This window comes from Protopterus annectens, chromosome 1.part0 (assembly GCF_019279795.1).
Source record: "Protopterus annectens isolate FY-2018-M chromosome 1.part0, PAN1.0, whole genome shotgun sequence".
In the NCBI taxonomy this organism is placed as follows: domain Eukaryota; kingdom Metazoa; phylum Chordata; order Ceratodontiformes; family Protopteridae; genus Protopterus; species Protopterus annectens.
Window position 1 is genome coordinate 1,741,949,241 of NC_056725.1, and position 26,614 is coordinate 1,741,975,854.

The 26,614-nt window shown below is 41.9% G+C and overlaps 1 protein-coding gene across 1 annotated transcript in view; it reads right to left on the reverse strand.

Annotated features, from left to right (window-relative positions):
* The window catches only part of PPIL4 (peptidylprolyl isomerase like 4), a 614,262-nt gene that overhangs the window by 352,949 nt on the left and 234,699 nt on the right, over positions 1-26,614 (reverse strand). Inside the window, exons 6-7 of the mRNA XM_044069026.1 lie at positions 26,131-26,227; positions 25,762-25,878 (exon numbers count right to left, since the gene is read on the reverse strand). Of these exons, the coding sequence (XP_043924961.1) occupies positions 25,762-25,878; positions 26,131-26,227 (214 nt within the window). The remainder of the gene's footprint in view (positions 1-25,761; positions 25,879-26,130; positions 26,228-26,614) is intronic.

Below are 26,614 nucleotides of genomic sequence, written 5' to 3' on the forward strand. Positions count from 1 at the left end.
TTACCCCAGCAAGTCCCAATAGTCTCGAATTATGTAGGGAAAGTGGATGAATAAGTTCTTCAAATTAATGTCCACAAATTTGGCTAATGGTTCTGTAACCGAACCTTGAGCAGCCACTACAGGACGTAGGGTGGTATCTTCTATGTTGGAATGGATTTTCAGAATTCCGAATATCCTAGGAATGACTGGCTCAGTGACTCTTAAAAATGCATATAAATCTAAGGTGACATGGTTGTAAAGTAACAGTTCGTCTTTTCATTACATCGGGTGATGCTTTGGCAAATTAGGCTTGATGTAACTGTCCCCCCAGGGTTAAATGGCAACATATCCATTACAAGTGAACTTAAGAGAAGGGCTTGTATTGTTTGAATGCATTTTTTGTATATATTATTCTTGCATTTATTATTATTTTTTAATAACAATAACATATTTCAAAACACAATTCTTAGTACTAAGTAATCAATTTAGTTTTTAGGAAGATGTTGATTTATTTTAACTGGATAATTTAGTGGGTGTGTCTTTTTATGCAACTGGGTATTTAACTGCCTACTAGTTTAGCACACATTGTTTTGAAGATGTCTTTTTAACTTCTAGACAAAAGTGCTAAACATTGTGTGGCTTTATAACATTATGTGGATATATAGTTTTGCTCCTGTTTTATTAACGTTCTTGTCATGACTACGAGCGGACACTGGGATTTTTTGTTTGTGATAACCAAACTTAGAAAAGGATTGATAGTAAGTAAGGGATTACTGGGGGGAGGGCCATCAGAAGAGTAGTCACTAAAACTGGATGGGATGTTCAAGGAAAAAAAGAATTTAGCTGAACTAATGCACTGAGAGTTGACAGATTCAGCTTGAAAAAGGGTAATTTGGCCCAAAGATGGCAACAAAATCACAGAAATACCAGACATTCTGGTGGAAGTGTAAATTTAAATACTTCTACACTCTGGTTAGGTTTTCAAAATTTTTTCAAGGAATTGATTCAAAGTGTTGGAGGTCCAGGGTTGGAGAAAATGGAACATGGCAACATATCTTTTGGGATTTTGGGAATGTGAGGAGCTCAGATAATTTAAGATAGGCCTAACAAAGGTAGTGGGGACAGAAGTTGTGCTAACAAATGAGCTTTTTCTCTGGGGGTTGTTGATTTCTTGCAAAAGAATGTCTTCTTTGGATTATACTTTTAGTAGCAAAAAAGGAAGTGGAAGAGTCCCAAAAGGAAGACTATAAAAGAAACATTTTCCTTAATGAAAATGCTTCAGGTACAGGAAGAAAAAGGACAGAGAAATAGGGAGATGTTAGAAAAGAAAATATGGGCAGGTTGGAGCATGGTAATGGAGAATGGGGACAAGCTAGAAGTAACAAAAAAATGCTTTAAAAGCAGGTTTGAGCACATTCATTCAAAAAAAGTAAAGTCCTTGTTTTTTTGGATGAAAGCACTTAACCTAATAAAACTGCTTCAGAAGTCTTCCAGCATTTTTTTTTATTTATTTTGGTTTTCATACAGCTGATTGGTTTGTGGAGTTGCTTGTTGACAAATCGAACCCCCAAACCAGTCACTTTGCGGGAGAAAACCCACAAAACGAGAGGGGTGTCCTTTCCCACTCTGACTCCCAAACATCACATGGAACCAGGAAAAGGAGGACCTGACCAAAGATAGGGAAACGTTTTCCAAGAAAAGAACAGACTGAATTTGGACATGGTCCAATGGTCATAGAGAACGGTGACAACTGGAGAAGGCAGAACTACCCCAGACAAGAATTACACCTGATTCAACTTTCATGCTTTAGCTGTCATGCCAGGTGAAACAAAAGTTCAAGTCAACCACAACGAGGATCTCCATGAGGAACAAAGGGCATTGTGCAACAAATGGGGTTGATGATTATTCAGTTCTGAGCTCCCATCCTGCCCTAATTGAGGACCAAAGCCAAGGTATACCCTCAGTACTACCCCCTCCCCACACTAAGCAGAGAAAAGATTCAGCAACAGACTTCTAGAACCTTGGACATCCACAGGTCGCTGAACTGCTTCTCAAAATATTAGTCACACCCAAAAATAATAATTTCCACTTAAATGCAAGTAAAAGCATTTAATTAGCAGCCAACTCCTCTAACAGCCATCAGATCACCAAGCTCATCAGAAGGTAAAAAAGTTCAAGTCCCTTTTGGAAAGTAAGAAACCATTTTACGTGCTAAGGAGCGCCGAAGCCATCAAATGCAAGTGCAATATTCTCCTATCCCCGGGCCCACAACAAGCCAGGAGGAATCGCCTACAGCTCTTGAAGAAGTATGGGGCATGAAAAAAAAAAAAAACAAATAATAGGAGTCTCTCAAGAAGAGGAATACCATCCCACCTCCCAGTGGACTAGGGGGAAGGAGAGCAGGCCACCCTTATTAGTGACCAAACCAGAGACCTTAATCTGGATTGTGGAGTTGAGAGGACACACCACAGATTTCCAACCACAGAGTGAAAACAGAAGATGTGACTTGCACTCCCAGGAAGAGCATACACCTGACGAGGGGAGGGGCAAATATGAGCCCTCCACAATCCTGAAATAACCCACCATTAAAGAGGAGGGGGTGGGAAGAACCACACTCACAGACTTCATCATCAAGAGAAAAACACAGAAATACTCTCTCCTGAAGAAAAAAGGAGGCACAAGCAAGATATCCCCTTACCACCAGTCACCATCCCCAAGGATAGGCTGGAGGACAGCAGGGAAGAACTGCTCCAAGCTGGGAGAACACCACCATTGAATCTAGGTGCCAGCTGCCAACTCTACAGTTGATATAAAGTGGCCTGAACAAAGGGAAGGGAAAACAGACTCCCACTGCCTTAAGCCCTCATGCACTCACATATTAGGAATACAGGTAGGAAAGGCACCCCAAAGAAGGAACAACCTAACAGACCAGGACCAGCCAAGCTGAATAAGCTGTTCCCCATCCTTCAGCAAAGGGCTCAGGTGTAGCTGTCCTTAAGGAGGAAGGGGTAGACCAGATAGTTGTCAATCGGCCTATAAGTGGCTTCAGTATGGGGGGGGGGGGGCAAAAGTACCACATTACCAAAGAAAACTCCCTTAAAGGACTGCCAACAAAGAAAAAGGTGTCCCCAAACAACAATCCACAAACTTACAAGTCCAATGCCAGGGAACCAAAGAAAAGACTCCCAATGAAGAGACAACACAGGGTTTCATCTGCCCAAGTTCCTACCAACAGCAAAGGTTTCACCTGCTGCAAGCAGGAAGGCCAAGACAAATTCCTTCCTTTCCACCACGGTGCGGGATGGTAATCCGCCTGGAAATCATGACAAAAAGATTTCCTCCAAATGTCCTAAAACCTCCCACCCTCTTTCAAGGAAATTAGAGTGGTGGGATTCCAAAAACCAAGATGTTTTTATGGGCCAAGGTATTCAGCAGTAAGAGCTCCCAGGCCAAGGGGCATGAGCAAGAGCACTTATCTCTGAGAACTGCAATAGCTCTAGTGTCAGGAGATGGAAACTGGGCCTGGTTCCTGGCTCTTCTAAAGACAAGTTAAACTCAACAGCAGAGGGGATCTTCAAAAAAAGCAATCCTCCAAGTTCCAGGATGTCTCTTCCCCCCCCCCTTGAACTTTGAACACCCACTCCTAATCTCTGCTGCACTACCCTGGGATCAGGCATGCTGGTGGACTACTGTAGTTCTCTACAGCAGACCCATTAGACCAGTGGTGGGTTTAACAGATGACGCTTGGCCCTGTGCCTAGGGTGCATGGAGGGCCACCTCTTCCTCCTCCTGGAAGAATGAGAAGTCTGTCATCAAGGAAATGGGCCCCAAGCAAAGTGAAAGGGTGCATGGACAGTAACTGGAAACTTACAGCACTTGTAGTCATAGGTGTTTCAGTTGCATTTTACCCTGAATTTCAACATACAGATGTATTAGCTACATTTTATTTTAGTTTTCTATGTTTGACTGCCTACTTCTATTGTTCCAACTATACTTCAGACTGTAGTTTTGCTAATTCCAGATTTTCTGTTTAGTCTTATTCTGCAATTTTGTTATCTTCCTTCATTTCTTTAGTGCTTACAAGCAAAACCTAATCTGTCTAACAACTCCCTGTTGACCACCAACTGTGGAATAAGGAACCTTTTCTGCGGTCTATGTGCTGTGACAGTATCCCAGTGACACATACCAACTGATTACCTGTAATTTCAATAAATAATGTTAAAGTGATATGTACTGCTTTTATAATTATTAGTTGTATACATTTTGCGTACCATGTTTTAAATGGCCAAGGTATCCTACAGCAAGGTTTGGCACAAGACGGTACTAGGAACCCCTGTTTTAACAGCTGCTCTTAGCATTTCCATTTTTTTCAAGGGAAATTCTTGAATGTTCTATTGAGTGCTCAGTAATGTTCCATAATACACATATCACTATTTTACAATAATTTACCCTTACACTCTTAACTCACTGGTATTTTCCAGCTCAGTGAAGCCTAGTTTTCATTGTAAATGCCTACAACTTGAAGATGAATGCCTAGCAACATTATTCTCTCCAATCCCAATCCTCAGCAGGCTCAGGCGCAGCTACTTATACAGTTCCCTATCCTTGGATATAATTACTGTTCACTTCCATCACCACATGTTTTTTCACACAAATTCAAGCTCAATAGCATAACTTATTCTATCGCTTTACACCTGCTCTAACACAATCCCCTTCATCAATCAATACATATTCAAAAATGCCCTGGCCAAACCAAATACTAAAACTACACATAATAGTTCTCAGTCTTGTAATATACCCACATATCTAATAACCATTTTTAATTTAAAAAGCACACACTAGGTAAACATGTGCTAAGTCAAAATGCTTCTCCTGCAATACCCTTCCGAGATTTTTGCATTATTTTCCTCAACATCCATCCAGTGTTTAACATGTCAGTATCCTACTTTCTAATGTTCTTAACATTAGTGTCCAATAATGCAAAAAAATGAAAAAAATTCAAACTGATTACCCTTTCTCGATGACTCACAAAACAGATATTGGCATTCCCATTGACAGAAAAAATATTATACTCTGAAACTGTACCTTCAACAAACACACAGAATCCTCCCATTGCACCCACTTTTTTACTTTGGAACCCTCCCTCAGGCCCAAACTAATCTCAACAATCCTCCAATACTCTCATCAAAAAACTAAAATTAAACAATCTATAACTCTTGTCTGGCCAAAGGTCCTGTTTAGATCATCACTCATTATATATGTACTTCTCATACAGAAAACACTGAAGTTAACCAAGGACCCCCTAAACTTTTAACACCACACAACTCTAATCCTCACCTCACTTATATTCCGGTGCTTAATGCATGCAGCATGAAAAACAAATCAGTGCAAATCAACAAATGCTTATACCACCACTCCCCCAACATCACTGAAGTTTGCATTAAGCACAAAACTCTCCCATTCCATTACTGCCTCCCAGGCTACCAATACAGTCTTAACAACAGATATGAATGCAGAGTAATAATAGTGGAACTATGACTGTATCCAAAGCCTGCCTACAATCACAAACATACACGCACAAGCCAACTCCACATCTGTTTATGAACCCAACTGGCTAATGACATAAATCCCCAAAACCAAGGATCAAGACCTTTATATTATATTAGCCTACCTACCACCCTCTTCTTTTCTAGCAAAAGTAAAAGCAGCCAAATTAACTCAACAACACAATACATCCCCTAGATCAAGCAGGAAATAACAACATGAGATATCAACTTAAACCTTCTTAACAAAAATGATCAAGACCGAAATGAATGGCTTATAGTCCTCATTTTAGCTCACATCATATCAGAACTCACCATACCTAACACCGAATCAAATAATAATTTCCTCCTAGACCTAGTGATTATGAACATCTTCAAACCCATGATCTCCCCTCACTTTGTAATCACTCCACAATAACTTACACAATCAAAAGCCTCACACAAAAATGAAGTAGCTGACTAAATCTAACAGTTTTTCCAAACTTAAAAACATTCCCTCACAATTTGAATAGACATAAATCCTATCCAACTAAAACACAGAAATAGCTGTTAACTCTCTGATAACTATCTTTCCTTCAGTATAGAACAATTTCCACTGACCTCCAGACTCCACAAATCAAATCAGAAATAAACGGCTGACCAAAGAGCTAAAAGTCTTTCTAAAGCTCAGAGATGATGCCTGGAAAACACAGAAGCAAACCAACCCAAAAAAGGCTAATGAAAGATTTATTAATCTATGCAACCTATCTAAATAAAACATTAGAAAATATAAAACAACATATCTATGACACCACCAAAACCTCCCTTTTAATTCAACCAAAACAAAAAATCTGAACACAAGTTAATCAAATAATTGGAAGGAAAAAAAATCATACATCAAAAGTACTTATATAACTTCCAAAGGACCACTCTCTCCTGAAACGTTCCTCACCAAATTAACCTAACTTCCTGCATCTCCTGCTATGCCACCAAATGCTCCAAAACTCAAACCCACAACACCCAAATTCTCTTCTCTGTTTTGCTTCAATCCAGTCACTATAAATGACACTGAAAACATAATAGAATCCTCAGAGAAACCATTCTCAGATTATCTGCAACCATGGTTTTGTAAAAGCCTGTGCAGAGCACATATACCTATTTAAACACAACTATAACCTGTGGCTCTTCCATAATACCTTCCCTAAAACATAAAAAAATTCTACCATTAAACCAATCCCCAAAACAAACAATTCACTGACCAGCTTAAATTTTAAATCCATATCAATACTCTTAACAGTTGGTAAAGTAAACAAAAGTTTACAACAAACTCTTGAATTGCATATATGCCCAAGCAGTCCTGTTCCCTAACTAACATGGATTCTGAGCTAACCACAGCACAGGAACAGCTATCTGGAAATTAAATTGCAATATCCTAATGGATAAACCTGGCAGTTGATTTAAAGAAATAGTCTGCCAGTTTCTTAGAGAATTATCAGGCAGATGGTTAGGATCCACCACATTACGCATGCACTCAGGTCAATAGACCACAATTACCAATATGACTCTACTCAGTCATGGTCCATGTAGGAGTAAATGAACGGAGATGTACCTCCGTAGACTATATGAAGAGAGACAGCATGGAGCTCTCGGAATATGTGTTTCAGGCTGGTATGAGCCTAGCACTCAGCAGCATTTTACTTTCTCCAAGGATTATGCCACAATACGAACAAAAGAGGACTAACTTTAATAATTGGCTTAGTTTCTGGTGTCATTCTAAGGGGGTGCAGTATCTGTCAACATGGAAGGAGATGGTCAGCAATCCACGCTGCTTTGCCATGGATGGTCTGCACCTCTCCCCTCTAGACTTTCAAATATTAGCTAAAACAATGTCTACCCCCACAGGGCCTTTTTTAAGTAATGCCATACTGAAAGTACTTCCGACAGAGCAAATCAAAACCAAGAAAATCTAAAGGTGCTACTGCTCAATGTTAGATGTCTAAACAAAAAACTCCACTCTATAGAAGCTCTCTTTACCCTAGAGAATACTGATATCTGTGCGGTCACTGAGACATGGTTTAAAGCTGCAGAGAGCACACCAAAAGTGCAAGGTTATAATGTCTTCCACACATTTAGGCCAGCTACTTCACAGACAGGGACTAAAGGTGGAGGTGTCTCTATTTACATCAAAAATAAATATACTTCAAGGCTGGTCACACAGGACAATGCACCTGAGTTGCTCCATGTTCAAACCACCACAGGTAAAATCCAATACCACTTCCTTGCAAGCTTTAGGTCCCCCTCTATGACCCAGGAAACCCATACCATGTATTTAAACTTATTAGAAACACTAACCATCCAACCCAATACCATATTCATGAGTGACTTTAAGTACCCCACTATTAACTGGGAATCCTATACGACACCAAACGCACAGACACAGAGATTCCTGGATTTTGTAAACACAAACTCCCTGGACCAGTAGTCAATACACCAATCAGGGGTGCAACCATACTGGATCTGGTCCTAACTAATATGGGAGACTGCTGCACACCCCCTACTGTAATGCCTTCCCTGGCAAGGTCAGACCACAAAATGGTCTCCTTTAAAGTAAAAATAAAACCTGGACCCCCAGCTAAGCCTGGAATATTAGGGAACTATTCTAAGGCTAACCTCCAGAAAGTACAGTTTTGTACCTACCATAAATGTAGATGTTCAAGTGTTCACACTGCTGCAGTTATTACACTTGGGTTATCCTGCCGTCAGGCGGTCCCGCAGTCGGCCAGAGTTTCAAAGTCTTGGTCCGGCATCGGTTGCTGTCGCTTCTTCCCTGACATCAGTGCGCCAGGGGTATATAAGATGCATCCGACGCCATTTTCTTCAGTTTTTCTTGCCCCAGATTGACAGGTGCTCCCAAGTAAGTAGGCAATACATATTGCTAATAAAACATATATAAAAAATAAAAACAATATCTTCAGTTACAAGCAAATACACCACAAAGGTTGTATAGGACAGAAAGGTATAGATAAGTCCAGCTAGGACAGAGGGGATGGAGGGAGGGTAACCTGGACTGCAGCAGTGTGAACACTCGAACATCTACATTTATGGTAGGTACAAAACTGTACTATGTTCATCGTGTTACACTGCTGCAGTCATTACACTTGGGTAGAATCCCAAAGCTAAGGTTGGGTGGCTGGTCTATAAAGAGTTAGGATTGGCTATGAGGCTCTGCAGAATTGCAGTGGCAAATCCTGCTCTGGATTTAGAGTAAAGAGGCAAGTGGTAATGCTTGGTAAAGGTGTGCACTGAACTCCAAGTTGCAGCCTCCAAAATTTCCTTGGTTGGTACTCCTCTGAGAAAGGCTGTTGAAGTAGCTGTTGCTCTGGTAGAATGTGGCCTAATGTTATTAGGGACTGATTTTCCATGCTGTGTGTAGCAGTAACGAATACAGTGTCCTATCCATTTGGAAAAAGTCTGCTTTGAGATAGCCTTGCCCTGTGATCCTGCAGCATATGCTACAAACAGTTGCTCAGTTTTCCTGAAAGCTTTTGTTTTGTCCAAGTAGAAGCGTAGCTGCCTGTGTGTCCAAAGAGTGCAGAAGTTTCCCCCCTTTATTCTGGGGGTTTGGATAAAAAATTGGCAAATGGATGGTTTGGTTAAGAGCCACACTAGATACCACCTTTGGCATAAAGGTAGGGTTTGTCCTTAAAAAAAACCCTGTCCTGATGAAATATTATAAAAGGTTCCACTGCCATTAATGCCTGTAGCTCTGAGACTCTTCGTGCTGAAGTTGCTGCCAGGAGCAGAGCTGTTTTCCATGATAAAAATTTTAGATCGGCTGTATTGGCTGGCTCAAAAGTGGCAAGGTCAGTTTTTCCAAAACAAAATTGAGGTCCCAAGTTGGTGTTGGTGCTCTCTGGGGTGGTCTTACATTTTTAGCCCCTCTGAGGTACTGCTTTCGCAAGGGATGAGAGAATAATGGAGGATCCGTGTTGTAATGAGCTGAAATGGCAGAGGCGTGGATCTTAATTGATGAGAAAGATAGGCCTTTGTCCAGCATCTCAGTTAAGTAAAATCTGAGGAATGTTTGGGACAAGAGGGTCAAGGCTTTGAGCCTGGTTCCAGGTGCAGAATATCTTCCATTTTTCTGAGTAAGATTTCCTGGTGCTAGGCCTCCTGGCCTCCAAAATGACATCCATAACAGCTTTAGAGAGAGGTGTTGCCTGTTTGACTAATGAATCTGCCATGCAGCCAGGTTTAGGGTTTTGAGCTGACCGTGCAGGATCTGATTGTTTTGTTGAGTCAGAAGGTGTGAAATTTGAGGCAAAATCCATGGTGGGCCTTGAGCTAAGTTCTTTAAGATTGGGTACCAGTGCTCGTGTGGCCAGTCTGGGGCAATCAGGATCATCTGTGTTTTTTCTTGTCTGGCTTTTAATAGTACCTTTGAAAGGAGAGGCAGTGGTGGGAAGGCATAAACATTTAGGCTTTTCCAGCTGAACGAAAGAGCATCCACTTTCCATGCTTGTGTGTGGTAAGTCCTTGTGCAGAATTTTTGTAGTTGGCAATTCAGTGGGGAGGCAAAAAGATCTATGTCTGGGCACCCCCATTTTTGCGTTACCATGCTGAAGATTTGTGGATTCAATTTCCATTTGTGAGGGTCCATGATATTTCTGCTTAGATCATCTGCCAGAGTATTTTTCTTTCCTGGCAGGAATTGTGCTTGCAGATTAACTTGATAAGTTAGAGCTGCATTCCACAAGGTCATGGCTTGCCTGTATAGGGGATAAGAATGAATGCCCCCTTGCTTGTTTATGTACCACATTACTATGGTGTTGTCTGTCTTTAATAATTGTCCTGGATGCAGAAGGTCCTTGAAAGCTGTTAGGGCATTTTGAACAGCCCAAATCTCTTTTTGATTGATGTGAAGATGCATTTGGTCTGTGGTCCACTTGCCCTGAATACATTTTCCTGCCATGTGTGCTCCCCAGGCGTAATCCGAAGCATCTGTTGTTAGAGTCTGCCTGGCTGTGGGTAGAGTGAAAGGCTGACCCTTGTTGAGGAGACATGCCTGTGCCCACCATCGAAACTCCTGTTGTAGGCAGGGAATTACTGGTATTACTGTTTCTAAACTGTGAGAGTGTTGAGTCCAAACACTTTTTAGGTACCATTGTAATTTCCTCATATGCAGTCTGGCATATGGAATTAGTAGTATGCAAGATGCCATGAATCCCAGGGCCTGCAGAATTTTTCTTGCAGGGAGATGGGACTTTTTTGCCAGCAGTTGAAAATATTGAGTCAGTTGTCCTTGTTTGTCTGGGGTGAGATAAGCCATCTGGGCCGCTGTATCTAAGCTGGCACCCAGGAATATTATCTGTTGTGAGGGCACTAGTTTTGACTTCTTTTCGTTTACTGTGTACCCTAGAGAAATTAGCAACCTTTTTACAAATGCCAGATGCTTTAGAAGAATGTCCTTTCTCTCTGCTTAAATGAGGCAGTCATCCAGGTATGGATATATTTGAATTCCATTTTGTCTGCAAAATACAATTACTGGAGCCAGGCACTTTGTAAAGACCCAGGGCGCAGTAGATAAGCCAAAGGTCAATGCAGAGTATTGGTAGTGCATTGTACCACCTTTGAATCTGAGGTATCTTCTGCAATCTTGTCTGATAGGGACATGCAGGTATGCTTCTTTGAGGTCCAAAGTAACAAGCCGAGCCTTCTTGCCCAGCATGGGAAGAAGCTGCTGTAGTGTCAACATTTTGAATTTCGGAACATCCAGGTAAGTATTTAGAGTTGAAAGGTCTAGTATGGGTCTCCAGGCTTTGTCCTTTCTGGGGCCCAGAAGAATCTTGAGTAAAATCCTTGTCCTTGTTCTTGCTGTGGTACTTTTTGAATAGCTCTCATGTCCATGAGGGCTGAAATTAGTTTTTGAGCCTCTGCCCATTGATTTTGTGGCAGGTTTGGCATTCCTTTTAGCCTTGGTAAAGTGTGAAAGTGGAACCTGTAACCTTGAGACACAATATTCAGAACCCATTTGTCTTGGGTGATTGTTTGCCAATTTTGAGAAAAAAGTGCAAGTTTCCCCCCTAAGGGGGCTGTCAAAAGGGAAGTGCTTGGCATACAAAGGGGGAAGTCATTGGGACTATTTCCCGTTAGATTGAGACTTGTCCTCACCTTCTTTTGGGGTTGAGGTACCCCACTGTCATTGTCTGTAAGAGCCTTGGGGTTGAGATCTGCCTCTTGGGCGTCTGTATCTGCCTCTCTGTGGCCTAGAAGAGGCTTCATCGTCGGTTTTGGACCTCGGATGCCTGTCTTTATCCTTGTCTTTGCGTTTTTTATGAATTGCGGTCGTCGGTTGTTCCGACAGCATTGTATAATTGAACCTTCGGCCAAAGTAGTGCAAAGCAAAATCAAAACATAGTTTTATAGTGCGTTTGTTAAATCTAGCACAAAACCGACAACTAGTGACGTCATGATCAGGGCCTAGGCATGGAATACAGTGGAAGTCCTTATGAGGTATTTGCTTCCCACAAGAAATACAATTATTAACTTTTTCTGACATCGGTCTGAGGCAAGAAAGAAGTTTCCCCAACGGGGTACTTAGCTTTATTGAACACTTCGGATCTGAAATTCGAATTTGAAAATCTCAGGAGTCGGCCAACTGGCACTTCCGAACTGCTTTTGCTTCGGGCAAGAAAGACAGAAGAAAATGGCATCGGATGCATCTTATATACCCCTGTCGCACTGATGTCAGGGAAGAAGTGACAGCAACCGACGCCGGACCAAGACTTTGGAACTCTGGCCGACTGCAGGACCGCCTGACAGCAGGATAACCCAAGTGTAATGACTGCAGCAGTGTAACACGATGAACATCCTGGCAAAATGTCAAGCCCCATAAACCCTGTGAACACTTCTGCCTATGCAGAACTGTTCACAGAAACCCTGTACAAGCATGTTAATAGCTGCACAGAGGCAGCAGTACCAACACGGAAGAAGTACAGCACTAACTCAAAAAACAAGCCACCCTAGTAAAATCACAAAATCAATCGGCTATATAACAGAAGGATGAAAATCATGGCAAAGAGGTGCAGCACCCAGTAGGATAAAAGCACTCTTATCAAACTAAACAAACAACTCAGAGAACAAATAAAGTCTACCAAAGCCAAATTTGAGGCACGTTTGCCCTCCCAGGCCAAGGAGAACCACAAAACATTCTTTAGCAATGTCCGCAACCTCAAAGGCAATACACAGTTGTGTGCAGAGCCCATTGTAAATGGAGCCACCTAGATTGAGCTAGAATATATAGCAAACCTCCTGGCTGATAAATTCAGCTCCAACTTTACTCCTCTCTCCCCCTCAACCTTCCCTCAGGAAATATCATCAAATATAACTCACCCTGCTATCACTAGGGAACTGGTCCTTTATTCTCTCTATAAGACCAAGAACACTGCATCAATGGACCCAGACAATATCCCACGATGCCTTATAAATAGCATGAAACATGACTTATCACGGCCTCTAGAATTAGTATTTAACTGTAGCCTCCAAATAGGCTTTGTGCCTCATGAATGGAGAAAGTCAACAGTCATCCCTCTGCACAAAGGTGGGCCATCTACAGACCCTGGAAATTACAGACCCATAAGTCTCACTAGTCTTATATGTAAAGCTATGGAAAGAATTATCATGGAGATGATCAATAGAGATATAGTAAACCTCCAGACACTGGACCCAACCCCAGTTTGGTTTCGTCAAGGGCAGATCATGTCTACTCAACCTGGTAGACTTCCTTGAGCAGGTCACCAAAGCAATGGATGAGGGCAAAATCGTTCACACTGCCTACCTTGACCTGGCCAAGGCATTTGACCCAATACCCCACTCGAGCATTGTTGACAAACTCAAGAGGTTAGATACAAACCCGTATGTCACCTGGTGGATAGCAGACTGGCTCACAGACAGGACCCAGGAAGTTAGAAATGGGGAGCCCACCTCTACAAAGAGGCCAGTTACAAGTGGAGTCCCTCTGGGATCAGTCCTTGGACCACTCCTTTTTGGCATGTACTACTCAGAAATCAAGGCCAATGTCAGTTGTCTCTGGCTACCTAAATTTAAAGATGATTGCATATTAGGAGCTGTCACTGAATCTCTGACACAAATGTTCTCCAGGAAGGGTTGACACAAACAACTGGTGTCAGAGCCATGGACTAAAACTAAATGCAGAGAAATGCATAATAGTATCCTTTGGTAAGTCATCCATCCCTGGTAACTATCACATTAACAACAAACCCCTTAGAGTTGATCCAGTAGTCATGGATTTATGGACACACATAGATAGTAATCTAGCCTTTGATCATCACGTGTCTACAGTGGTGAGGAAATCATTCTATGTTGCGCAACTTATAAACAAAGGTATGGCATCTAAGTCCAGGGATGTCATTGTTCCACTGTATTCGGCATACATCATACCTATCATTGAGTACAATGCCCCCTTTGGTATGTACCTAACCATGCATATCCAGCAAGTGGAACGACCACAGAGGTTCCTCACTAAAACAATACAGGGCATAAGTAATATGTGCTATGCAGGCCACCTCAAGGCCCTATCCCTGTATTCTGCCTCTTACAGGCTTTTGAGGGGAGATCTATGCCTGGCATACAGGACATTGTCAGACCCCACTCTGATGAACCTCCTGCATATCCACAAAACAAACAGCACCAGAATTACCCATTCTAAAGACAAACCTTGCCTGTGACATAAATAGGACCTGCTGGAGAGATAGGTATCTATCCCAGAGACTACCCCGTCTATGGAACAGGCTCCCCATCCATGTGAAGCAGAGTTCCTCCCTAACCCAATTCAACCGCAACTTAGACGTTTGGATGGGAAACTGGAAATTCATCCCTGTTTTGGCACCTATGTCTCTAATGGACATAGGTAACCTGTGAATGGTTCATCTCCCAGGGCCATGCTTACACTTATAAAGGTGTGTTTGTTAGCCTAGTAAACACTTATGAACTTAAGAGGATTAAGGAGCTATTAATGAGCTGTTTCCTGTAGTCCAGTAGTGCAAGGTTTTACTCCCTCAGCCTCCATTGTCTAACTGTGTAATTCTGAGCAAGTCACTTAACCAAACACTGCTCCTGGGCTGAGTCTGAAAATGGTCCATGAAGACCAGTGCTCCACCCTAGAAACCAAGCACAAATAAAATAAATAAAAAATAAAATAGCCAAGTCAACCCACAGGAGCTATACTTATAGTTCTAGCTAAATCTTTCAACATGGCTGACCACCCATTACTCCATAATGCACTCCTGGCTCATGGTATTAACACCAAAGCCTCCCAATGGTTCTTCAACTTTCTTTCCCACAGCACCTTCATTGTTAACATAGACTCCTCCTCTGCCCCAAAGCATACCTACTCAAAGGAGTCCCCCACTAATCAGTTCTGCCACCCACACTTTTCTCCATTTAAATAAACAAACTACCATCCAACACCCACTTCCCTTCATTCTCTGTATCAAGGACATGGTCATTTATAGATCCCATTCAATACCCCATCGCATTAAATTCCAACTTCAACAAGAACTTCTACCCCTGGCCAACTGGTAGGTTATAGGGAACATGTCCAGGCTGAGACTGAAATAGGCCTTCATATCCACTAGAGACAAACAGAAGGAATCAGCTCTTCTGAGGACAGCAGGCACACAGACAGGATGTCTCCAGTTTTGGTTGATAACATCAACGAAGGCTGGCTCCAGAGAAGAAGCAATCAAGATGCTCAGGAATTATGTCTCATCAGCCCTGCTCTAGATCACTGTATAAGTGAAGACCAGGGCATCACATCATTCCATTGGGAGCAGAAGAAACTCAGAGATTCATACACTCTGCACACTAACCAATAGTGGTTCCCCTACAGAACCACTTGGGGAAGGAGCCTTCAATCCACTGCCTCTAGGTTGTTGTTAGTACCAGGACTCAAAACAGCATGTGTTTGTGAGATCAGCACACGAGGAGTCAGGCCGGATGAAGCCTATGTGCAGAAATAAATGTGCCAAATAATGGCCTGCACCAAACTGGTAAATTGCATCAACCTGAAATCCTGAAGGGTGAAATCCAACATTCATTACAACAGGCTCCAACAATTTAAAAAAAGACTGATCTTTACGCCCGGGTTATGGATCCTCAAGTGGGTTCATCCTCTGGCTTGTCCTTGTTCCAGGGTGGCCAATCTAGGTGGACTGAAGGAATTATCAAAGAGAAGAAAGAAGCCTTGACATTAAATACTACCAAAATTCACAACTAGATGACTCAAGGGGCTGCTCCTCATGAATAAGACCAGCAACAAAGAACCAAGCTAATCAGGTAGTAGGAAAACAGAGCAAACACCCTGGCATGCAGCCTTCAAGGTAAAAGTCAGAGTGCTTCTCTTCCAGGCTTCAAATCTACCACAGAAATGGAGGACCACATTGGAAATGAACACATGCTGGTCAGATATGACCACTGATATTGAGTGATGCAAAAGGCCAGGGACTATGTGGCTTTGTCTCTATCTCTAGGAAGCAATGACCCTACTCATTCTGCCAAGTATAATCTAGGAGAAACTGTAACCTTCCCACCAGGTAACAATTCACTGGTCTTATGAGTGGTCATCCTCTGCCATTCTTCATAAATTCAGAAATCTATGCCAGAGGGAAAAAAAAAAAAGGTACACTAACACAGGACCATTTTTCTGCTGACCACATGGATTAAGATCATGACTATGACAGAAAAAAAAAGAACTAGGGAGTGCAGGGGATGAGCATGTTTATGAAACTGGAAATGGATGTCCATGATATGCAACATTATTGATACATATCTGTCCCCAGCATAGGAATTTCTGGAAAATGATGCAAGATACTAAATGGTGAGCAAATAAACCCAATAACAGGAACCACCAAGAAGGATCCCAGATGCTAGATACAGCTTTGCCTTTACTAGTTAGTTATATGATTACAAAAAGAGCAATTTGTCTGTGAGATATCAAAAGTACACTCTCCACAGACTCCCATTATATTTTTTGCCTGTGCCTATAAATCTGCTCTGCTGAAATGCATTCACTGAACTACAGTGATCTGTGGTTATCTCTAGGTTCGAACACAAAGCAGTACAGAAACTGGCAATGAGGTGAATTATTTTGATCATTAGAAAGAAGAGTAAATGGTTTTATTTTATATGGTCGCAAGCAAGTTTTCCAACTGCAGATGAAAAAAGTACAGTTTTGTACCTACCATAAATGTAGATGTTTGAAGATCCACATTGCTGCAGTCCTTACACTTGGGTAGTCCGCTGTCCTCGGTCGGCCCGAATATCAAAGTATTAGGCTGACGTCGGTCAAAGCGCTTAAGACTGACATCAGAACGTCAGGGTACAAATGCGCATGACCGACGTCATATCCTCAGTCTTTTCTTGCCCCAGATGTCAGAAGACCCTAAACAGAAAGGTCAAAAACCAAAAGACAGCAAAAACAACCAACCACCCTTGTGCTAACCATATGTACAATATATACAATATTCACAATATGTCCAACCCAAACCACACAACCGCCTCTAACTACAGAGGGGAAGGAGGGAGGGTAAATTGGACTGCAGCAATGTGGATCTTCGAACATCTACATTTATGGTAGGTACAAAACTGTACTATGTTCTTCATCTCACATTGCTGCAGTCCTTACACTTGGGTAGAATCCCAAAGCAGAGATAAGGGAGGATGGCAAAACTATAAAGCAGTAGGAGCTGACAAAATGCCCTGTAAAATTGCAGTGGCAAAACCAGCCCTTGATTTAGAGTAAAGTGGAAGGTGATAATGCTTAGAGAAAGTATGCACTGAACTCCAAGTAGCTGCCTCCAAAATATCTTTAGTTGCCACCCCCCTTAAAAAAGCTGTAGAAGTGGCAGTAGCCCTAGTGGAATGAGGCCTAATCCCAGCTGGAACCGCCTTGCCATGATGGGAATATAACAGAAAGCAATACAAAACCCAATCCACTTAGAAATAGTTTGTTTTGACACAGGCTTGCCCTGAGAACCCAAAGCAAAAGAAACAAATAACTGCTGAGACTGCCTGAACCCTTTAGTTCTGCTCAAATAATATCGCAACTGCCTGTGTATATCCAAAGTGTGCAAAATCTTTTCCCCTTTATTTTGGGGGTTTGCATAAAAAGTAGGCAAATGAATAGTTTGGTTTAAAGCCACACTAGAAACCACTTTAGGCATAAAGGAAGGATTAGTACAAAGATACCCTATCCTTATGGAAAATTAAGAAAGGCTCAACTGCCATAAGGGCCTGTAATTCAGAAACCCTTCAGAGGTAATGGCCAACAAAAAGCAGTCTTCCATGATAAATATTTCAACTCAGCAGTAGCTGCAGGCTCAAAAGGTTGTAGAGTGAGTTTCTCCAACACAAAATTGAGATCCCAAGCAGGAGTCGGAGCTCTCCGTGGGGGCCTTATATTCTTTGCCCCTCTAAGGAATTGCTTAAACAAAGGATGAGAAAACAATGGTGGGTCACAGTCATAGTGAGCAGAAATTGCTGCAGCATGAATCTTAATAGAAGAAAAGGACAAACCTTTGTCCAGTAACTCAGTAAGATATTGAAGAGCCACACTTAAATTAGGCTTAGAAACATCAAATTCCTTTGCTGCACTCCAAAATAAAAATCTCTTCCATTTATCTGCGTACACTTTCCTTGTACTAGGCCTCCTGGCCTCCAAAATAACATTCAAAACTTGCTGTGGCAGCTGAGACCCTCCAGGGTTTAAAACAGAATATGCCAGGCTGTCAGGTGAAGAGAGTGAAGTTTGACATTGAGTAAATGACTGTTCTCCTGAGACAGAAGGTGCGGAATCGAAGGCAAAGGCCATGGAGGCTCCCGTACCAGACTTCTCAGTAATGGGTACCAGTGCTGTCGAGGCCAATCTGGAGCTATTAAAATCATCTTTGGCTTGTCCTGTCTGACCTTCAGGAGTACCTTTGGGAGGAGAGGCAGAGGTGGAAAGGCATACACATGAAGATTGTTCCAATTGAATGAAAGAGCATCCACTTTCCAAGCTGTGGGATGAAACCTTTTGTGCAAAACTTTGGCAGCTGGTAGTTTAGTGGAGAAGCGAACAGATCTATGTCTGGAGTTCCCCATAACACTGTCAATTTCTGAAATACATGAGGATCCAATTTCCACTCGTGGGGATCCATAATTTGCCTGCTCAACACATCTGCTAAGGAGTTCTGTGCTCGGCAGAAACCTTGCCTGAAGATTTAGCTGTAAACTGAGAGCAGTCTCCCACAAAATCATTGCTTGTCTGCATAGAGGATAAGAATGTGTTCCCCTTGCTTGTTGATGTACCACATGACAGTTGTGTTGTCTGTTAGAATCAACACCTGCCCTGGAAGAAGTAAATCCTTGAAAGCTATTAATGCAAATTGGACTGCTAACATCTCCTTCAAGTTGATATGTAGATGTTGAAGTCTGGCAGGCCACGTGTCTTGTACCCACTTTCCATTTAGATGAGCTCCCCAAGCTTTGTCTGAGGCATCTGTCGTTAGAATCTGACTCGCCTCTGGCCGGGTCACAGAGAGTCCCTTGTTTAGGTGACATTCCTGAGCCCACCACAAAAATTCCTTTTGAATGCAAGGTATTATTTGAATGACAGTGTCCATATCTTGGCAGTGCTGTGTCCATACATTTTGAGATACCATTGCAGCTTCCTCATATGCAGTTTGGCATTGGGAAGCACCAGAATACAAGATGCCATGAACCCCAAGGCTTGAAGGACTGTCCTTGCAGTCAGCCTGGACTGATGAGACAATTGATGGAAGTAAAGAGAAAGATTCTTTTGTTTGTCCGGGGTCAAAAGGCCATCTGGGAAGCTGTATTCAGTCTCACACCCAGAAAGCACATGTCCTGAGAGGGTACTAGACTGGACTTTATTTCATTCACAGAATACCCCAGGCATCTTAGCACTGCTATCACATATTGCAAATGATGAAGAAGTTCGTCCTTTCCTTGGGCCAGAATCAGGCAATCGTCCAAATAAGGATAGATCTGTATTCCTCTTAGCCTGAAGAAAGCTATCACTGGAGCCAGAACCTTTAGATAAGCCAAAGGGCAATGCAAAGAACTGATAATGAGAAGTCCCAGCGCAGATACTTCCTGCAACTTAGCCTGATAGGAACATGAAGGTAAGCCTCCTTGAGATCCAAAGTCACCATCCAGTGATCTTTGCCCAGCAGAGGTAAAAGCTGTTGTAACGTCAACATTTTGAACTTGGGAATGTCCAGATAAGTGTTGAGGATAGATAAATCCAAAATTGGTCTCCACGTGTTCCCCTTCTTTGGTACTAGGAACAGGCGAGAATAAAATCCTAGGCCCACTTCTTGCAGAGGGACCGGTTGTATGGCCCTATTTGGAGCAGCAGAGAAATTTGCTTGAGCCTCTAGTCTTTGCTGAGGAGGAGCGTCCGGCATGCCTTTGAAAGGAGGCAAGGTATGGAAATAAAACCTGTAACCTTGGTGTATGATATCCAATACCCATCTGTCTTGGGTAATCAAACTCCAATTTTCCCTGAAGAGTGCCAACCTTCCTCCCAAAGGTGCTGCCAGGCACGAAGGATCTGGCAGCTGAAAAGGTAGGTCATTGGGCCTGTTTACGAAAGGACTGGCCCCTGCCCTCACCTGAAGATTGTGCAGGAGAACTCCCTGTTCTAGGCCTGAAGGAGCTCTGAGCTCTGCCCCTACCACGTCTAGATCTACCCCTAGACTGTGAATAATAAGAAGGGTATGTCCACCCCTTAGCAGGCCAATTCCTACTAAACTTCGGAGGCTGGACTTGCAAAAAATCTTTAACAGTCTGCATAGACTTAGCCTTGTCTTCCATTTTCTTCAAGACTGACTCAACAGATGAACCAAACAACACATCAGACTGTAAAGGAGCATCCAAAATCCTTGTCTTAACATGTTCAGATAAATTCTGATCCCTCAACCAGGCGTGCCTGCGAAGAACTGACCCAGTGGCAGCCACCCTAGACGAGGCCTGTACAGCATCAAAACCACATTGTAAAGAATGCTTACCCACCTGTTCAGAGACATGTACTAAATCTTGTAATTCCTTACACTCAATGCCTTCCGCCAGAGCATCTACCTTAGACTTCAGCTGAGAAAGTAGATAGTTCTGATATTTCAACATGTGAAACTGGCAATTCAAAGCCCTCATAGCTAAGGTGGAAGAAGTATAGACTTTCTTTCCCCATCTATCCAAAGCTCTGGCCTCTTTATCTGGAGGAACCGGATTTTGACAACAGAGGCCTTGACACCCTTAGGTCCCTGACTAACAGTTTCTGGGTCCGCCCTAGGACTCTTATAAAGATATTTATGAGCCTCAGGCACCCTATAATACCTATCCGGTTTAACAGGAGCAGGAGGCAAAGAATCAGGATTAAGTGAAGCAAACACATCTTCCACAACATCCAGAACAGGAGGTATAGCCAAAGGCCTATGCTGGGGTAAAAGTAAAACTCCTAAGCCTTTTCCTGGAATCAGAAAAGTCCTGACCTTCCCACTTAAAATGGAATGAAGAGTCTCTGAAAAGAAAAATCCTCTGGAGGAGAAGCAGAAGGAGTGAATCATCTGCATCAGAATCAGAATAAGGAGAGTACTCCTGCAAGTCTTCAGCCGAAGACTCTGAAACATCTGAAGGCTGCTCAAAACTCCCCAATTCTGGTTCCACCCTAGGCCTGGGGCAAAGAGCCTCTAATCAAAGTAATTAAATCTTCTGCCATTTTAAGCATGTGCTTCTTGGGCACAGATCCTGAAGAACTAGGAGTGACACCAACAGAAGCCAAACCTGGCCTGCCTCTGGGAGAAGCCTTAGAAACAGAAGGAGAGGGCCTAACCACCTTAGGAAGGGAGGGGAGTATAGTAACCTGAGAAGCCCCTTCAGCCTGACCTGCCTCCTGGGAGGCCACATCCTGCAATAACAAAGTCTCCCCGTGAGACTCCAGAGAAGCCTCCAGCGGAACCACCGGTTCCACTGACGCCTCTAGAGAACGACTCTTCTTGCCTGGGTTTAGCTGCCTTGTCTGGCGGCATCTTATAATTACCGCTTCCCAAAGACCAACCTGGCAATCTAGCCTCCGCAATAGTGCGCTTATTGAACCTAGCACAAAAGCGACACCCAACAACGTCGTGCTCAGGCCCCAAACAAGGAATACACAAAGTATGATAATCTCTATGCGGTATCTGTTTCCCACAAAAATACAGTTATTCACTTTTCTGACATCCGGTAAACCACTGAGGCAAGAAAAACTAAAATATTCTGCCAACTTTGACTCGGTCTGAAACTCAAAATTTCCGGCACCGCTGCTTCTGCATCGGACCATGCGGCAAAAAAGACTGAGGATATGACGTCGGTCATGCGCATTTGTACCCTGACGTTCTGATGTCAGTCTTAAGCGCCTTGACCGACGTCAGCCTAATACTTTGATATTCGGGCCGACCGAGGACAGCGGACTACCCAAGTGTAAGGACTGCAGCAATGTGAGATGAAGAACATCTAGAAGACAGTACTGCAATCAAGACAAAACTTCAAAACTAAGTGGTTTGTGCCCAGTTCCATGGTACAGACAGATAAAACCCTGACTGCGACTCAGACAACCTGAGTTTGACTAGCAGCTTGGGTGTTAGAATGATTGAGTAGCTGATATCAGGTCAGCAATCCTTGGGGAAAGGAGGCAGCAAGGTCCACTGCTGCACTTATATCTAGAAGAAGCTATGCGTACAGTAGTACTAGGTATATGCCAGCAGCAAACAGACTGTGATACAGGGCTGTCCTTAGGTGAAATGGAGCCCTATGCAAAGGGAGCCACTGTGCTCCAAGCCACTGCCCAATGGGCTGCCCTCCGCAGCACTCCTAGTTCTCTCTCATTACACATGATCCAGATCACTTTTTATCTTCTCATTATCACACTCCATCTTACTGTTCATCTCTTCCTTCATCACTTCAATACACAGTAACTGGCCAAAATATTTAGCTTTTTCTTTATCATTTCAACACATCCTAAATGGGGAAGACTGTACAGTAATAGCTGTGTGGAAATAAATAGGCTGGGGGTCTGAGGGCCACTAAGTCCCAAAAAGTCATGGAGTTCTAGCTGCATTTAGATGCATTTTACAGTATTTGTCCCCAAAATTCTGATTCAGTTATGGCTTGAAAAAAAATCACAACTAAGAAAACAAATTAAGCTTTATTCTTCCAAGGATAAACCAAGAACACAAAAACGTGTGAGGGTACATAAATAATATCTGGGAATACTGCCTGGCTGCCCCCCCCCCCAAAAAAAAAATGTCAGCATCTATATTCCCCACTGGTCTTAAATTGAGAAGGAACTAAATGAACAAATGGCCACAGTCATATGTTTCAAATTATTGCACATACCCCACTGGTCTTAAATTGAGATGGAACTAAAAGAACAAATGGCCACAGTCATATGTTTCAAATTATTGCACATATATATATATATATAAAGCATATTTTCTCACCCCTAACCCTAAAACACAGTCACTTTCTGTGTATCCTTCTGATGTCAGACTGAACAGAAAGTATAAGAGCAAATTTCAACTTTTTGCAGTTAGGTGTATATGTGAACATGCCTCCTTATCCCTATGCCCAAACTTATGACTTGATATTGGCCGCAAGGAAAGTTAAGAAAAAAATACTGATCACAATAATGTATTCCAGTTTCTTTGCTTCTAGAGTCTATACCTCCCCTAAATGAGCTACAGTGACCTTTTGTGCAAATTTCTGTGACTTAAATTGGAGGAAAATTAAAGGAATAATAACCACAGTGTCCCCAAGTCCCTTACAAGCTATAGACTTTCTGTGCGCACCTCTGGAGCAGGGCCAGTTTTTAGATTATATGGAGCCCAGGGCAGAGGCGGATGATGGGGCCCTATAATAAGTCTGTTTCAAAATCCATTTATGCAAACAGGGGTGTAGCCACCATCAGGCACCCAGAAAATCTAAAAATTTAGATCCTCAGTAATGAAATTTATGCCTTATTTCTAAAAGAAAATTACTTGTTAACTGTTCTTTTTTACTGCTACCAAGAAGAGTAATGTATGCACTCACCAATTTTGAAAGTCTCAACAGATAAATACTCATATATTGATATATATATATATATATATATATATATATATATATATATATATTTTTTTATTAATTTTTTTTTTTACACAGATACATGTGCAATTGCGCATGCACACCTGTGCGTATACACACACACACACACACACACACACACACACACACACACACACACACTTCTGTACTTTTACCTCCTGGCCAATTCACCTCTAGCACTCTGGGTTGGTGCAGGAAACCATATCAACCTGGATAAAACCCACACATACACAGACAGGCTATGCAGATGCCACACAAACAGAAGCACTGTCAAGAACTCAACCAGGGAACAAAGAGCTGTGAGACAGCAACACAACTGCTTTCACACACATCCAACCCAGGGCACCAAAGATAAACCCTTATTATGTACAATGCTGATGTCATATTTAAGACATGAAAGTGAGATAAGATGGTGGAGGCCTGGTGCTACAGCATGTAGCATACAGAATGAGATGAGCATTTGGCTCTGCCGACTTCCTCACCATACATTCTTTTATAGTCTTCAGTGTCTTCCCTATCCTTCCAATCAGAAAACAGTTAGATGCAGTTTTATAGAGACTGAAGAAAACAGTTAATGCAACTGCAAAAACAAAAATCAACATGTGAAGGATAAAACAAATGTAATAAACTAAAATAAATGACAGGTGACAATAATATCAACACAAAAGCAACTTGCAACCGAAACAACCAAACTCAGCTTCAAAAGATGAAGACTTATACAAAAATAATAACTCATTGCAACTGTCGATCAATATGTCTGCAGCATGTATATATATATCTGGGAATTCAACAGCAGCTCTATACTTCTGCAGGTGCACCCACTAAGCCGCCCAGGGTTTTTTGCCAGTAAATTATTTTACCTTTAGTTATCCTTTTATCTACTGCAGTTTTAACTCTCAGAAAATTTCTGAACACATTTACAATAAATACATCTTGAAATCTGTCACATTTGTTTTCACAGATGCAGCATATCGGTAGGCTATTACAGTTATCTACATTCTGCTCCTAATTTAATAGCAGCTTTGTTACATCTTACACACCAAGAAATATGACAAGCCTGTCTTTAAAAATACAATATCAAGATCATTAAACAAAAGAGAACCAACTGTACAATATTCAGTAAGGAAACTCACTGCACCTGCCAACAAACACCTATAGGGACATTACATTACTCTGATTAATTATGTCTACAAAACAAATCGAGAGATCATACTTACACAGTAAATAGTAATTAATTTTTGGCCCTTTACATCTCATCTTTAATTACAAATCCCATGACTACTTGGTCACAAAATTCTAAGCCCAATACAATGTATTAAACAACTGTTTTACTAAGCTTCCTGTGATCCATTATACTATCTATCCTTCCATCCGTCCTGTCCATCAAATTGTCCATGCTTCAATGCCGCATTAACCTATTCTAAGTCAGAGGGCAGCCAAAGTCTGGCACTTAATGCAAAACATTAAAGCTATGAGCTATTAATAAGCTGCTTCCTCTAGCCCAGGGTTTGAGTCTTTTGGCCATCATTTCCCTATTGTGTGACTCTGATCTTGTCATTTAACCAGGCAGTTCTCTGGGACAGTTGGTAAACAGGAATAGGATTCTCACTGGTCTCCATGGTCACATGTCAAGCAACTATCTGCAAACCTATAAAATACATCACAGCAAGCACTGGGAGTAAGGCAGAAAAGCAATCCTGGGATGGACATCATTCCATCACAGGAATACACACACACACACACACACACACACACACACACACACACACACACACACACACACACACACACACACACACACACTTGTAAACAATCTAAAAGAATTGCCAATCCGCTCCTTTGGATAAGTCAGGAAACTGGAAATCCTGTTGAAAACCCAAACAGGAAACAGGGAAGACATGCAGATTCCACACAGAAGACAATGAGTGAGAAATCAAACTGGAGAACCAGCCATGCTAACCACTGCAACACTGTGCCTTTCCTTAATGCTAAACTTTCCTAGACAAACTTTTCCATTACTACTTGAAATTTGAAAATATTTTAGCAGAAACCAACTTACCATTTCCAGAAGAATGGCTTTTGTTTTCGATTCTTTTTCTGCCAGCATTTCTTCAACTTCCTCAACAGACATTCCTTTATAGTCCTCAATGTCTTCATCTGCTCCTATCCTTCCACTCTGCAAACAGTTAAATGAAGATTTAGAGAGACTGCAGACAAAATACAAGTGCAGTGAGTTCAAAAGCACATAGACAAAAATCATACTATAAAGGATATGGCAAATGTAATGCATTAAAACAAAATGACAGCTGAAAACAGCATCAACAAAAGAGCAGGTTGCTTTAGAAATAACCAAACTTTTCTGCAAAAGAAGAATGCCTGTAAACTGCTCATTGCATGCAATTTATGCGCTACTATCATTATAACTTACATCCAACTGCTCTTTACTGGGCTCTGGAGAACGATCTGGAATTGGTAGACCTGCTGGGTCATCATATGGGTCATCCAAAATGACTGTGTGGTTTATTCTGTAGAACACAAAACATGTTAAATGAATTGTCTTTCCCCAGTCTGAAATGTAAGTAGGTTACCAACACTGACTAATAAAACATGGTCTGTGTCTTTCTTCTCCTTCTTGCTTGCATATCTGACAAGTAAAACCCACTTGAAACCATGTGTCAGCAAAAAGTGTTTTTGGTTCATGAGCACAAAGGTAAATTTATGTAGTTAAGCAACTCCAGCCAGGCACCAGGCGTACATTTTTCCAACACTTAATTTTGGTGCTACAATTTTGCAGGAAAAATGAAAAGACAGCAGTAATAACAGCAAAATTATTTCAAATGAAATAAAACAATGATTCCATTAAAACAGCCATCATTAGTAAACTGTTTTTAGTACATAATCCTAAAATCCAC